We start from the raw sequence: 15232 nt of genomic DNA on the forward strand, positions 1-15232 counted from the left end.
TGGGAAAATATGAGGGAAACGGAGAAATGGGGAATAGTTATGGTTACAGTTCCTGGTATAAATATATGCAATTATTAAAGAATCTAAAAATAACCTATTCATTCTATAAAACAACAGAAACAACAGTAAAAGACCAATATAATTGCTGTAATTATATTTAGAATATAGTTGTTGAAATATTTGAAACAAAAGACAAATGTGAGTTCTATATAAGTGTATAATAAGTAAGGCCAGACCAAAGCTGCATCCTCAAGAGATTTCCAATCTGCTTTCACACTGTCTTTAGACAGTTCTATTGCAAAGGCTGAGGCACAGCCTCCGCGGCTTGTTTGACAGGTAGATCTACTCAGGAAAATGTACCAACCCACACCCGCCCCATCTTTAAGTTCAATTATAGGCAAGTTTGCAAGCTTTCCAGAGGAATCTGTCAGCCTCCTCCATATGAAACTGGCTGAATCACTGAATCAAATCCCTTCAGTAGATTTGAAGTTGGCACGTAAAATGGTGTTTTTGTATTTAACGTAGTGTGGGTGTTCGTCCACTGGCTGGAGCGTACCAATGAGTGTGTTAGAGGTTACAGTTGTAGGGAGCCAAGAAACTACTAGAGATTTCAGAGTGATGCTGACTCCACACATATTTCTCAGAGGTCTTATACACGCTGCAACACATTTATCAAGGACTATCTGAAAGCGCCAAGACATTTCTAGTAATAAGCATGAGCACATGAAGAAAATGCATTTTCGGTATGTTGAAGGTAGGGCAGAGATTGGAAACAAGCTGGGCTGGAGGTTCTGTGCTGTGGCGAGATGATCTGGCACCGCATGCTAAAGTTGGAAGGAGTTAATCTTTGTAAAGAAGTATCTATTGAAAATTACATTTATTTCTTTACCATATGTGGGCAGGCAAATGCCATGTGTGCCATGTTGTGTGTTTGGAAGTCAGATGACAACTTTCTGTCCTCTGTTGTCTCCTCTTACCATGTGGGTCCCAGAACTGGGGTCATCAGGCTTGGTGGCATGCACCTTTACCCTCTGTGCCATCTTGATGGCCCTGGGAATGGAATGCTTAACCTATGCAAAGCATTGATTTCATCCCTAACATCTTTGTGCTTTTGGGGGTGGAAAGAGGCAAGCACAAAGAGAGAATGCTCGCCACACCAGGCCACTCAGAACACCATGAACACTTCCTGAAGGGGACAGGACAGTGTATTATCTCCAGCAGGAAAGGAGAGAGAGCTGGAACTTAGCTCTTCCAAAGTGCTGCTTGCAGAGAACAGGCTGAAGGAGCAGGCCAAGGGATATGGATAGATAATGAAACATATTGGGAGACAAGGAGGAAGATGTGGACTTGGGGTGTGGGGGGGCATCACAGGGGAGACTCTGGCAAGGGACTCCTTGGTGGAATTGTGGTCATGTGTGCATGTCTACAGCTCTATGAGAGCAAGGCTGAAACCAAAGAAGTTAGCAGAGCATAGAAAAGGACAGAATGCCCCAAGGCTCCTGCCAACTGTGGGACACCTCTGTGAAGACAAATCATTAATCTTTTCAGATGCCATCACCAAAGCCCTTCTCTTAGAAAGGCACAATTCTTTCCGGCTATAAGTTATGCACATTCATAGGCAGCCTCCAGACACACCGAGACAAGAGCAAAGTGCAACTTTGCAAATGTTCTTGGTCAGGGGTGGGCATTGGAGAGGAGCAAGGAAGAGACTGGACAGTTCTTCATAGAAAGAGTACCATAGACCCCTGAATATGGATGTCAACGAGGAGGCCTCGGCACTCTATGGGCCCCCTGGTAGTGCATCAGTATTTTTTCCTGGTGCAAGAAGGGACTTTGAGAGCCCATCCCACATGAAGGGATGTTCTCTTGGCCGGGACACATGGGGGAGGGCCAGACCTGGCCCGGCCCAGGATGATGTGGTGGACTTTGGGGAGCCCCCATGGAGGGCCTTTCCCTCCCTGGGGAGCAGAGGGGGGATGGGGTGAGGGGCTGGTGGGGGGGGGGGGGAGGGGAGGGAGAGGGAGAAGGGATTGACATGTGAAGCAAGCTTGTTCCTAATTTGAACTAAAAAAAAAAAAAAAAAAAAGAGTACCATAGGTACAGTCTCCTCATCCTGTATCACCCTTGGCTTTCATTTATTTTAGAAACTGTACTGAAGGCACAGAGATGTGTCTGTGGATGTTGGAAAGAGTTCCAGGTGCAATTCCTGGTAGCCATAAGCACAGGCCTTCACCATCTTTCTTTACTCTGTTCAAACCTGCTCTTGTGTGACACTAACCCCATCACCAGGTATTCTTGTTCAGTTTCACTGGGGGATTCTGTGTTCAGAGAACAACTGTGTTGGTAAAATATTCAGAGAAAACAGCACAGCCAATGCCAGGTGATAAAATTGAGAAAGTACACGGCAAAAAGCCCTGGCAGAGTTGTGCCACCGAGAAAGCTACGCTGCCATTATCATTAATGTGTAAACTTCTCAGGTTTTAAAGGAATGCTGGCAACAGAATATCAGGAAAAATCAAAGGCTCCAAATTAAATGCCCTTTCTTTTTAAATTAGGAGTTTATAATTGGGGTGAGTAATACCCTCTGAATTCTCGGGTATGAGCATCTTAGCCACACTATGGATGTTGATGATGGAAAATACAAAAGAGTCTGGGACGTAAGTTACACCTATGATTCTGACACTTAGAAGTAATCACTATGAATGTGGTTGTTTCTTTTCTATGTTCATATGTCCCTAATAAGAAATAACACTCTAAATCCTTATTAATGTTTCTAAATTACTCCAGGCATTTTACACTACTATGTGAAACATAACTTCATGAAGAATATGAAAGGCTTTGCTGTTTGCACAGTTGTTTAAAAATATTTTTTTCTTGATTTTATCAATGCAATGATTAAGGTTGAATCTTCCTCATACTTACATAATTGCCATCTTCCCAGTGAACAATTTATTCATATCCTTCACCCATTTCCCTATGGGATCATTAGTGATTTTTGTCTTGATTTATCTAAGTTCTGTGAATGAAAAAGAAAGGACTATCTTTCTTTTTGGAAGTGAGAAGGATGGCTTCTTGCTCATTTTCTGGGGCTTTTGTTGAGAGTTTTGTTGTTGTTCTCAGGAAAAGCAAATTTTTAGAGACAGAGCTTTCATAGTTCCCATTGTTTATGATATTGAACAGGACATTACTTTGGACAAGTGGTTGGCAAATCTGTTTGTGCTTCAAGGACTGTTTCAGAATGCTGTCCTTCAAAGACGCACGTCTCTGAAGTCTAAGGGGTCAAGGCCCTTGGAAGAGTGGGTGACCACAAGGCACAGAGGAACAAGCAGGCCCCCTTGGTGGAGGGACCAAGGATTTTTTTCAGAACGTGTGTCTTTGTGGAAGAAAACAAAATGAAACAGCTACTTAGCTTTTTTTTTTTTTTTGTAGAATGTGGGACTAGAAAACAAAAACAAAAACTAGGATTTTTCAAATGATAGTTTTCCTGAAAGACCAGTTATCTAATATTAGGCATTTTAAAATTCCATGTATGTTTTCAAGTTTCTTGAGATCACAAGGAAGCTTGAAACACAGACTTTAACATATTCAGGCTGAGGAACCCGTTCTGAGCTACTCCTCACAGTAACATCTAGAACTTTCTCACAAGACAGCACAGAAGTAACCTTCAAGGTCAAGACTAGTGCCCAGCTGACTAGGTCTTTGGCTGTTTGTCTTCTGTCATTGTCCTTGTTGGTAACTTGGAAGTCTGCAGAAAACATCAGTTCTGTTCTCAGGATGCTTCTTCCAACAGACCTGACAGAGGTCGTGTGTGTGTGTGTGTGTGTGTGTGTGTGTGTGTGTGTGTGTTCACATGTTCATTCACGGGACTTGCTGGCCTCCTGCATGTGTCCCCTTATTCTGTAAAGACAGCCAGCAGTTGTGTGCCAGATGTTTTGTGAACAGTCCCAGCTGTTGTTGACAGACATATTCTCCCTTGGTTGTGGGTTACAGTGCTGTGGCTTCAGACCGCAGGCAGGACCCCTGGGGTCTGCCATGTCCACAATGACCTGTATTCCTTGGAGAGAGTGAAGATCTGTCATTACTGGCTCCGAAACCTGCCTGCATAGCTTGCTCTTATCTCAGCCATTTCCTGGGGAGGCTTTTTCCTGGCTTACACCAGTGTCCCTGCTTCACTGCGCCCTCATCTGTGAGAAGGACCTCTGAGGCTAGACTGGGATTCCATTGTGTTCCAGAGGGACAGTATTCAGTTTGGCTCTCTTTGCCATACCCTGACCTGGGTCCCAGGTCATTGTAGCACTTTTTAAAACATCACATGGAATGACTTGGGCATTGCGTCCCCCTCACAAGAGGGGCCTGTCTTATACCTACACACATGAATGTCCCCTGGGTGGTGACCTCATTGTGACCCTGTGCGGACTCCCCATTCTGATGTTTCCAGATCCCCTCCTGGCACTTGCTTTCCTCACCTCCTTCTTCCCAGAATCCTCTTCCTTATCTCTGGAATATAGAAAACTGTTGCCAAGAGCTGAGTCTGGCTGTGTCTCTAACTTCCTGTTCCTCTCCTGCCTTCTCTGCAGCTTTGGGCTTGTTAAGTACCTGTCTCCCATCTGCACAGCACCTCTGAGGTTAGTTTGTGTCACCTCAACTATGATATGTTCATATGTTGTCACCACAAATAGAATGGTTTGCATGATAAGTTGTCCACCGCCACCACCCCCTACTCCCCAGCCCCCTGCCACACTCCATGCTCACGCTCTGTGGAGACATCTGCTGCTGATCATTTCTTTTGGAGTACCCTGATAAGTTTCATATTTTTGTTTGCATTTTGTTGTTCTTTGCTGAGTTTATGTGTAGGTTTCCCTGAGTCTCTCTATCTGCTTTGGATTAAATAAACAGCTTTGATAAGTCACTTGGGGCTCCTGGTGGAGAAGAGGCCTGTGTAGCCTCTGGTCACCACTCTTTCTCATGTCCCCTTTCTCCTGAAGTAGCAAGGCCAGTGGAGAAATTATAACAGGTTGTATTTCCAAATCTTTTTTTTTTTTTTTTTTTGAGACAGGGTTTCTCGGTGGCTTTGGAGGCTGTCCTGGAACTAACTAGCTCTTGTAGACCGGGCTGGTCTCAAGCTCACAGAGATCCACCTGCCTCTGTCTCCCGAGTGCTGGGACTAAAGGCGTGTGCCACCACCGCCCGGCATATTTCCAAATCTTAATTGCTGACTATGTTGAGAAATGGGTGTTTCATCCACTCTCTGGCTACCTGTGAGTCTTTCAAGGCTCATAGCTCCTTTCGTCCAATTGCAAAAGGTCCTATAGGCTCCATTTTGACACTTGGCTATACCTCCCACCCTCTCCTTTTGTTGAGCTAAAACCCTCTCAAAGTTTAGGGGATGGGGACACCTGGCTCTAAGCCGAGGTGAGCAGCTGAGTGGAAAAATGTCTCAAGGAAGTTCCTTGTGCTTTCTCTTTTGGATCCTTGTGTCACCAACATGTGCTTTCTCTGTTGAGTCTGAGCATCATTCTTCCAAATACAACCTTGATAGGAGCTTGGCATGGGCCTCTGTGGTGTTTATACAGATTGTAGACGGCAGCGTAGCGTCAATGGTTTTGAATTTAAAGTGTATTTGGTTTCATACCATTTGTTCTTGCTCTCCTGTTGGCTTCTAAGGAGGACCATGCCTTACCCTGAGTACCATGTCAAGAGGACACCTCCTATAGGTGATCTGCCCCTCCTTCACGCTGTGTGTGTCATCTGACACACCTGTGCTGCTCACCATTTGCCTCAGATACAGAGTCTGACCCTTCCAGTCCCCTTCATGGTATGTTCTCCATGTTTTTATCCAACTCACTTTATTGGGGTTGCTGTAGGGAAAGAACATTCCTCTGCTGATTCTAGAGCCTGTACTACCAGCTACAGGATAACCATGGAGTGCATTGTTTGGTGCAGCGTCCATTGCTTCTGTTTTGTTCTTGCAGAATCGTCTGTAGTCAGAGCTAATCAGTCAGCTCAGGTTTTCTCTTTTTAATAAAAGCGAGATATTGCCAAGTTCCTCTGCTCATGCTTATGCAAAGCTCTTGTTTAAAAGGCAAGTGTCCCGCTTGGTTGGTTGTGGACTTGACACAAGCTTGAGCTATCAGAGAGGAGGGGACCTCACTTGAGAAAATGCCTCTATAAGATCAGCCTATAGTGCATTTTCTCCATAATGATTGATGTGGGAGGATCCAGCTCACTGTGGATGGTGCCACTCCTCGTCCTGAGTTCCATAAGAAAGCATGCTGAGCAGGCCATGAGGAGCAGAACCAATAATCAGTACCCCACCATGGACTCTGCCATTAATTCCTGCCTTGAGTTCCTGTCCTGACTTCCCTCAGTGATGGACTTAAACTATAAGCTGAAATAAACATCTCCAGTTGTTGATGGTGGTGGTGTTTTATCATGGCAACAGAAACCCTAGCTAAGGCAACAAGTCTATCTCTGAGGACTCTAGAGAGAACACTTACTTTTTCCACTGTAAATATGAGCAGCTGCCGCTCGCCCTCGACTTGAATTCACTCCTGCTGCTCACCAGAGTGACTTGCCAACCTAAAGGAAAAGTGATCAACTCAGCCAACGGGTCAGTAATATCTCAAACGTGTCTAGGTTCGAGGAGAGTTTGAAGCCAGATCCCATCAGCACATAGTTGTAATGCGTTTGTTTTGTGCCTATCAAGGCACATTATTCGGGAAATAGCGGGGCGAGCTCTGCTTTCCATCTGCTTCCATACAGAATCACATGGTAGTGAATAAGGCTGAAGAGAAGGCCAGGCTGTGGCCTGGGAAGCCAGCTGTTGAGCCACACCAGCTGTCGATCCACACGAGGCTCTCCAAGCTGCTCTCCCTCCGTCAGCTGGGGCAGAGGGCACTGTGCCAACACATGAGCACCAGTGTTGTTGGAAATACCTTAGCAGTTTGATAACCTACCTGTGACAAGATAACCCCCAAACTGCAAAATAAAAATATCAGTTAGGTTAGTTGAAGACATTGTATGGTTCAGAGGTGAAAAGCCTGTCTGGCTCCTGCACAGGACCCTAGGTCAGTGCCCAGCACCTGTGTCAGAGACCCAAACCACCTGTAACTCCAGCTGCAGGGGGATGTCGTGCCGCCTCTGCCACTCATTCACACGCCACACATGCACAGTTAGAAATAATAACAGTAACCTTTTTAAAAAGTAATTTTTAATAGATGTCTTAAAAGCACTATATTATTACTCCACACTAATGCTATGTAGAGTCTTAAGGAAGCTTAGCAGCCATCTGACGCAGTTCTTTCCCTGTCACTGTCACTAAAACTCCTGGCTTAATGAAGGGGAATGATTTGTTTCCAGTCCTTGGTTACTTCAACCCATGTGCTTGAACAGAACAGCATAGTGACAGGAGTGTGTGTGTGTGTGTGTGTGTGTGTGTGTGTGTGTGTGTGTGTGTGAGAGAGAGAGAGAGAGAGAGAGAGAGAGAGAGAGAGAGAGAGAGAGAGAGAGAGCGCCAGTGTGTCTGAATGTATGTCAGAGTGTGTGTATGTCTCTCTGTGTGTGAGAGAGTGTATGTGTGTGTGTGTGAGTATGTGTGAGTGTGTGTGTATGTGTGTCTGAGTGTGTGCTGTTGACTGAAGTTTCTGTCTCATCTGGTCCCACGGCCATTTAGTCCCAAATAAACACCCAAAGGTTTATATTAATTATAAACTGTTTGGCTGATGGCTCTGGCTTCTTACTGGTTAGCTCTCTTTTAATTATTAACCCATTTCTATTAATCTATGTATCTCCACGTGGTATTGGCTTACTGGAGAATGCCCAGGTGTCCCATGTCATCTCTCTTGTGATCCTTCTCTCTTCCTCTTCTCACAAAAACTTTAGTCAAAAGTGTATGAGTGAGTGTGTGTTTGCAGGGGGGGCAGGCAGCTGTTAATATCACTGTGGATGGGAAGCAGAGTGCTCACAGAAAGTGGCCAGGGGTACTATATTCCAGAGGTCCAAACCAGGGATTGATTTGTTCCACTTACCAGAGTTCTCACAAACTCACAGACACTCTGCCAGCTGGGGGTCAGCATTAACACAAACAAGCAAATAACAAAAACCAAACAGGAGCCAGTGGGGACCTTACTGATTCAAAGCTTAGTACCACATTTTTCTGCATTCATTCTGCCTGCCCTCCCTCCCTCTCTCCCTCCCTCCCTCTTACTCCCTCCCTCGCTCCCTCCCTCCCTCCTACAGTCCTTTTGAGAGTCTAAGTGACTTTTCCATTATCACAGAGCTTGTTAATGGCTACCTTGGGACTGACTAGCGAGTTCACATATTTTCCTTACTATACGAAAAGAACCTGAGCTGACTGCAGACTTAAGATGTTAGAAGTGGGATATTCTGAGTGCAGTGTCCAGGCTATTCCAGGCTTTCTCTCCGAGGTCAGTCTGCACCTCAGAGACCTTAGGGATTTTTTTTTCAGCCTTGATTATATTTTGATTTTTGGACAAAAATTCTAAAGTTAAGGCCACAGTCTTGTTTATATGGGTTCCCCAAATTTGGAAATTAGGCTCGGATCATGCAACCAAGAAAGCACCCAATCTCCTACCTGCCTAATCTGGAAACTTAAAGTTGAAATCTGGGTCTCCTTGAGTGCTGTCTTGGTGCAGGAAGCACAAAGCGCTATAGCTGGGCTTGTGTGAGACAGGCATGCAAAAGGCAGCACAAACAGTCAGTTTCATACTTTGCATCCAGGGGGCATAGAAAACCAATGAAATCTGTGCTTTAATTCGCTCCCATCATCTCAGTCATCATAGGGGTATGCAAAGACCCAAATCGAAAGAAAAGATGGAAACACTGATAGATCCAAGGTAAATGACCCTTTACTGCTGCTGTGACAGAACACCACAGACAGGAGCAACTTAGGGAGGAAAGAGTTGATTTTTGGCTTGTGGTTCCAGTGGGGGAGTCCATAGTGCAAGGAAGATACTGCAATGAGCAGGATCAGGAAGCTGAGAGATCACATCTTCAACCATAAACACAGAGTGAAAGACAGTGAACCGGGGGTAGGATAAGGCTCTGAATTCTCAAAGCCCACGGCTGGTGACATACTTCCTCCTGCAAGGCTGGAACGCTAAAGGGTCCACAGCCTCTCAGAACCAGCGCCACCTACTGGGGATCAAGTGTTGAGCTCTATGAGCCTATGGGGGACATTTCACTTTTTTTTTTTTTTTTTTTGAGACAGGATTTCTCTGTGTAACTTTGTAGACCAGGCTGGCCTCAAACTCACAGAAATCTGCCTGCCTGCCTCTGCCTCCCAAGTGCTGGGATTAAAGGGGTGTACCACCATCACCTGGCGACATTTTGAATTGTAACTGCAGTAATGCTGTTTTTAAAAAGCCATTATACTGCATAGTGACCACATTAACTAATGTAGATGGCAACAGATTTCACAATGGCCACTTCTGACAGCCCAGCCCTTTCCCCTTGCATCTCCACACCTGCTGTTGGCTAGACAATGACAGAGTGCAGGCATAGTCAAGAAATTCAATCTGAGACAAAAGTGAAAAGATATCTGAACCAGGAGGAACTCAGTTGTTCACACTGATCTCTTCTTCGTGAGTTCAAGGCTGGTTGGATACTTCGGTAGAATGTACCAACACCTCCTACTTTCAGACCAGGGTGTGGGATCTAAAAGGATGACGTTTATATGGGGTATTGTGTGTGCAAAGGATGGGCTCAATCAGACAAGCGGTTGCCTGTCTGTCTCTACCAGAACAGACAGTGAATGAAAGACTGAAGTTTGGGGTGGAGTGGGGCGATGCCTCTGCTCAACAGTGGTCAGTCACAAGGACAGGACTCCGCTATAGACTGCTGGAGGAAGACTAGCAGCCCAAAACTACAATATCAATAGCACGCAACTGTTCACAGCATGATTAACGCGCACATCTAAGTGAAGTATTTCCTTTGGAGTTTTCTGCAGAAAGGAATGAAGAGAGGAGAGTTTAGCATCCCACCATGCTTCCAGGGCTGGGGTGTTTAGGAGGGAGGAAGCCCAGGAGTGGAAACAGAACACAAGACCATCTTCTTAAAAGCACGACGAAGCTTCACATAGGTTTATGGAGCATCTCAATTCTTCACAATGTTTACTGAAAACGTGTATGAGGTGTCCTCATAAGAACCGTCATTGGCTTATCAAGTCTGTGAACTTACAGATGGGAGCCATAAGAGCATTCCTGTAAAGAGTGTGGAGCTCCGCAGAATGGGCCCGTTGTCTTCTCTCTTCTGTGGCGTTCACACAGCACAGCTGTATTTCTCTAGTGAGAGGTGGCTGCTATCCTGTCTCCCCTCTTCCACGGGAGGTGACACACCTGAAAGACAGGAGCAGATGGGTGGAGTCAGAATCAGAAAACCAATGCCCTCACAGGCCTGATCAGAATTATTTTGGGAAACCCAGGGCAAATGATCTCCTTGGAAATGAAGTGTCCAAGCCTACACTTTCCTCTATAGACATTTTCCACAGCAGAGAGCTGTTGGTCTGTTCAACGGCTCTATAGGTGTGGATGACTTAACTTGGTTTTGTAACATCCATGGTGTTGAGTATTCAATGACCACTTTTCAACAAGAGCAGGGGCTCAGTAACCCCTGGGGACTTTGGAGATGATTAGAGACTAAGCAGACATGGCTGTGTTGGATAATAATTCACTTTCTAACCACTAGATGGTGCTCATTCCCTTCCAATTTTGCTATTGAGTTTTTTTTTTTTTTTTTTTTTCGTTTGCTTATAGTTCTGTTAGAAAGAGGGTAGACAACAAAATTATCCTTCAACTGAGATTCCCTGGTCCTCTACAAGTGCATGTGTGTAAGAATTTCAATGTGGTTAGTCAGCCTGTAAAGTAGTGGGTTTACAAGTAAACATACCCACCCACCATCACCCCCTGCCGAGAGACAGAGGGGGGGGGAGAGAGAGAGAGAGAGAGAGAGAGAGAGAGAGAGAGAGAGAGAGAGAGAGAGAGAGAGAGAGAGAGAGAGAGAGGGGAGGATGTGTAAAATTAATTTCTATTCTGCAGAAGCGTTTTGTCACCTGTATTGGAGTGGTACATAGCGAATACAGTTTTATCTGGTTTTCATTGTGGGTTTAAGACTCCTCTGGATAAGCCAGTGAAACACCTGTATTGTGAGTGAGCTTGGTATGCACTTGTTGGAGCACTGGAGCATCTCCAGACCTGATGGTCGTTGGGTTCTCAGTGTCACAGCAGAAACGGGAAGCAAAGTGGTGCATACTTGAAACTGGAATCTGACTGTGGATAGCATTCTGTAAGTTGCTTCATATAGGCATCTTAAGGGAAGTGTTTGAAAGTCAGCTAGCAGGTACAGATTAAAACCAAGCTGGGCCTAGGCAGGAGGCTTCAGGCAACAGGCAATGAGGATAGCTGGAGAATCCCTCCAAGCTTCTGATGGGCCGGCATCCTGTGTGCCCTGCTTTTAGGCCCCCTAGACTTACAACATATGGAAGACAATGTTTTGAGCAATCTTAAAGCCATTGCAAAGGTCCTAGGTGGGATTAAAAGACAGGATAAGGAGAGACTCGGGCAGGAGTAGCTGAGGGGACAGCACAGGGAGGGGCAGGGCAGCAGTGAAGGGGCTGATTCAGTGAGGTTCAGCTGCAGGTGTCGCTGGAGGGACCGAGGCACCCTATGCTCTGTATTCCAAAGCTGCAGGGTGTGTCTGCTGCGAGCTCACATCCAGACTTAAAAACATGGATCCTTCCTTCCTTCCTTCCTTCCTTCCTTCCTCCTCCCTCCCTCCCTCCCTCCCTCACACCCCTCCCTCCCTTCCCTGGCCTCTCCCCTGTATTGACCGGTTGCACCTCAAAAAGTGTGATGTACTCAGCATGGCACTGACTTTGACCTGTGGGCTGGGCTGGCAATGGAGGGATGCCAACCTGGGGGAGATGTGTATAGTTCAGGTATAAGCCCTACCCAGTGGTTCCCGGGGTCTTAACATGGAGAATTCTTGCTTTGGAAGGACAAAATGACTTGGGCAGAAGGCGTGGTAATTGTGGAAGGTACCTGGTTATTTGCTGATCTCTATCCTGTGCTGGATAGAAAGGATCAGGTGTCTCACTGATCATGACAGATCAATGATCATAGCCAAATTACTCGTTTCTTGACTTGATTACTAACGCAAATGGGCATGGAACTCTCCACTTACCCCAGAATGGTCATGAACTGCACCAGGCTGGCCAATAAGGTGTCAGAACACCAGACTGCTAAATCCTAGGAACCCAGTGAAGGAGACGTGGAAACACACTCTGACCAATGAACTTGTGCCGAGCACACCTGGCCCCCATACCACCCCCCAACCCCACTCCCATCTGCTGGAAGATTCCAGCTGTGTCTCACACTCTCTCCAGCCTCCTCTATGTGAGCCTGACAGGCCCCTCCCCTCACTGCAGCTGGTGCTGCAATCCTTTCATCTTCTGTTCCATTTTCTTCCTCACAGTAATCAGTTATAATGTATAAAATAATGTATTCAATGTGGTTTTGCCTCTTTGTACATCCCTCAAGTTCTGGAGGTGTGGGGGAGTTGTCTTTACTGATGTATTCCCCAGTCCTTGGCCCACTACCTGGTCCAATGAAATAAACAAAGCATGCATATTAGTTACTCAGAAGGAACTCTGGATAAATATGACATATTCCTGAGTGGACTTTGTTGTTCTAGTAACTTTGACTTGTGGGGATGTTTTTTTTTATTAAGTCAAAAGTGTTAGGAAAATTTAATATAACTCTATTCATTTCATATTTAAATTCATCAGTCATGCTCAAACTATGACCCTGGTAACAAACAGTTCTGCAGTCACAGAATAAAACAGAGAAGGGCCATCTCCATGCTTTCCAATCTGAACAGAACTACCAGACCCAGAGGCCTCTGCCAGTCATTCATTGATTTGGGGACTTTGCTTGATGATTATCACAGTCACAGCCACATACATACCAGTCACCAGGCAGTCTGGGGAGAGGAGGCATACTATCAGGACAGAGACTTCCTCCCTCACCAGGAAGCAGCTTCAGTTCCAAACATGAGATGGGTGCCTTGGTACCACAGGGGAGAATTCAGCCATTGTCCTCATTCAGTCACTCATGGAAACCTTTAAGTGTCACTGGCACCTGGAACCAAATGTAATCCTCTGAAGCCATGGCTGGGATGGAAGGTCTGCCACAGGACAGCGTCACTGTGAGTTTGTGGCCCAGGCTGGGCACTCAGTAGTTGAGCTTGGGTGGAAACCAATCTTCTCCACAGTCATGGTGCTCCTGTACCATGACAATGAGTGGAGGAGCCTGCAGCTCACTAAAGGTATCGGCTATGAAGATGGCTCGGAAGAGACTGCGCAAACAAGCTGCTGTGTTCAGGCTCTCAGCCACACTGAAGGGGACCAGCCTGGACAAGTCAAGTTCATAAAATTCCTTGGGGCTGAGGGCATTGCCTCCAAGAAGGATCAACAACCGTGGGACCGGTGTTCGGGTAAAGAAGTCCTCTAGGTGACTGAGGACACTCTCCAGCTCTGCCAGAGTCTGTTGACACTTCTTGCTGCTCATCTCAGTGGTGATCCTAGGTTTCTTCCTTACAGTTGCCTCTGCCAGGGGAGAAGATTTTCGGTAGAAGTCAAGCTGTTCATAGAGCAGAGGGAGCTGTTGGCGTTGGTACATGATATGCTTTAGAAGTTCACAAGTAAACTGACAGCAGCCTTCCTGGCTCACAGGCCCCGGGAAAACCACCGGCACCAAGTCTCTCGGGCAAAAGGGCTCCGGAGGACTGGAAGGTTTCTGGGGTGGCGTGATGGCGGCCTCGGGGACTATCTGGGGAGCATGACTTTCTTCCAACTTCTCATACCAATCCAAATCAGGGGCGCCACAGGAGACAGCTCAGACAGGACCACCGGTCTGGGCACAGCCATAGCTGGATGTTTTCTATAATAAATTATTACAGTTTAAATTGTGATTCCAGAGCCAGAAGACGTCTTATAGGTCTGAGTCCTATCTATAAAAGCCACTCTGAGTGGTTTTCATCAAGTTCCTGATGCTGCTTTCTGCATTGCTTTTCCCTGTTTAAAAAAAAACAAAAAACAAACAAACAAACAAACAAACAAAAAAGCCCTTCACAAATCTATAGCTTGGATTAAACAAATTATTGTTTTATCTTTAGAATGGGACCAGGAATATAGCAAGAACTTAACTCATAAGTCAGAATCATAGATACACAGATCATATTTTCACAATGGTATGATTTGCTTAAATTTCCAAAAGTTGAAGTTAAATTCCTTATCCCGGTTTCAGAAAAGGGGGGGGAAAAAAAGAAAAACATTAACCACGAATGTATGATTTGGATACTTCCCTGTGATTCTGATTACAGTGATCACACATACACAATGCAGTAAATACTGGGTTTATTGTGGAGTATTTTATATCTTGGCATCGGTCTTAAAGCAGAGTATAGAGGAGGTGTAAAAGTCTCATGCAAACCTTTCTTCCTTGTTATTCCAGATCCCCACATCAAGGTTTCTGGGAAGAAAGATGATGTAAAAGAAGCCAAAGAAATGATCATGTCTGTCTTAGACACAAAAGTAAGTGAACGGGAAAGCTTGTAACTGCAAGGCCACTCGATGCTGGTACCCAAGAACCATGTGGAGAGGGAAACAGAAATATGGAAGGTTTGAACAGGCACACATGATTCTACTGGGCAGGGGGATGGAGAGAAAATGCTTAGTTTAAATGGTATATACATATGTATATACATTACATATGACTACATGTACAGATACATGTTTGCACATATATGCCATCTTCAGAAAGATACATTGGCCCTAGTTAGTACAGCAGGTGACAAGGTTGATAAAAATTCACACATTTGCTTTTCTGAGGTCATAGGAGCCCTGTAGCTCCCTGTGTGTACACATGCCCAGCCTAGATGTTTGATTTTACATATAAAAACAAGCACGACAAAAGCTGAACACATGTAAGCATACACTCGTTTGTATTACTGTTTCTTTAAACACATCTGAAGCCCTTGCTGTATGCCAGGCACTTTATATTATACAAACAGTAGTTTGTTTTATCCTAAAAGTAACTCATTACAGAGATGTTAAATAATTTGGCCAGCATCTCAAGGCTAGTAACTGGGGAAGTGGTTCAAATCCTGGCTGTGGTTCTGGCTTTTCCCCCTCTTTTACTACTTAGTATTTTATAGA

The 15232-nt window shown here is 45.3% G+C and overlaps 1 protein-coding gene and 1 pseudogene across 4 annotated transcripts in view; one reads left to right on the forward strand and one right to left on the reverse strand.

The window, feature by feature from the left end:
* Positions 1-15232, forward strand: part of Bicc1 (BicC family RNA binding protein 1) — a 214785-nt gene that overhangs the window by 163446 nt on the left and 36107 nt on the right. For all 4 annotated transcript variants that reach the window (XM_027395114.2, XM_027395115.2, XM_035451212.1 and 1 more), the window contains exon 4: positions 14529-14608. In XM_027395114.2, coding sequence (XP_027250915.1) covers positions 14529-14608 — 80 coding nt within the window. The remainder of the gene's footprint in view (positions 1-14528; positions 14609-15232) is intronic.
* Positions 13045-13942, reverse strand: LOC103162951 (annotated as a pseudogene).

This window comes from Cricetulus griseus (genome assembly GCF_003668045.3).
Source record: "Cricetulus griseus strain 17A/GY chromosome 1 unlocalized genomic scaffold, alternate assembly CriGri-PICRH-1.0 chr1_0, whole genome shotgun sequence".
NCBI classification, from domain to species: domain Eukaryota; kingdom Metazoa; phylum Chordata; class Mammalia; order Rodentia; family Cricetidae; genus Cricetulus; species Cricetulus griseus.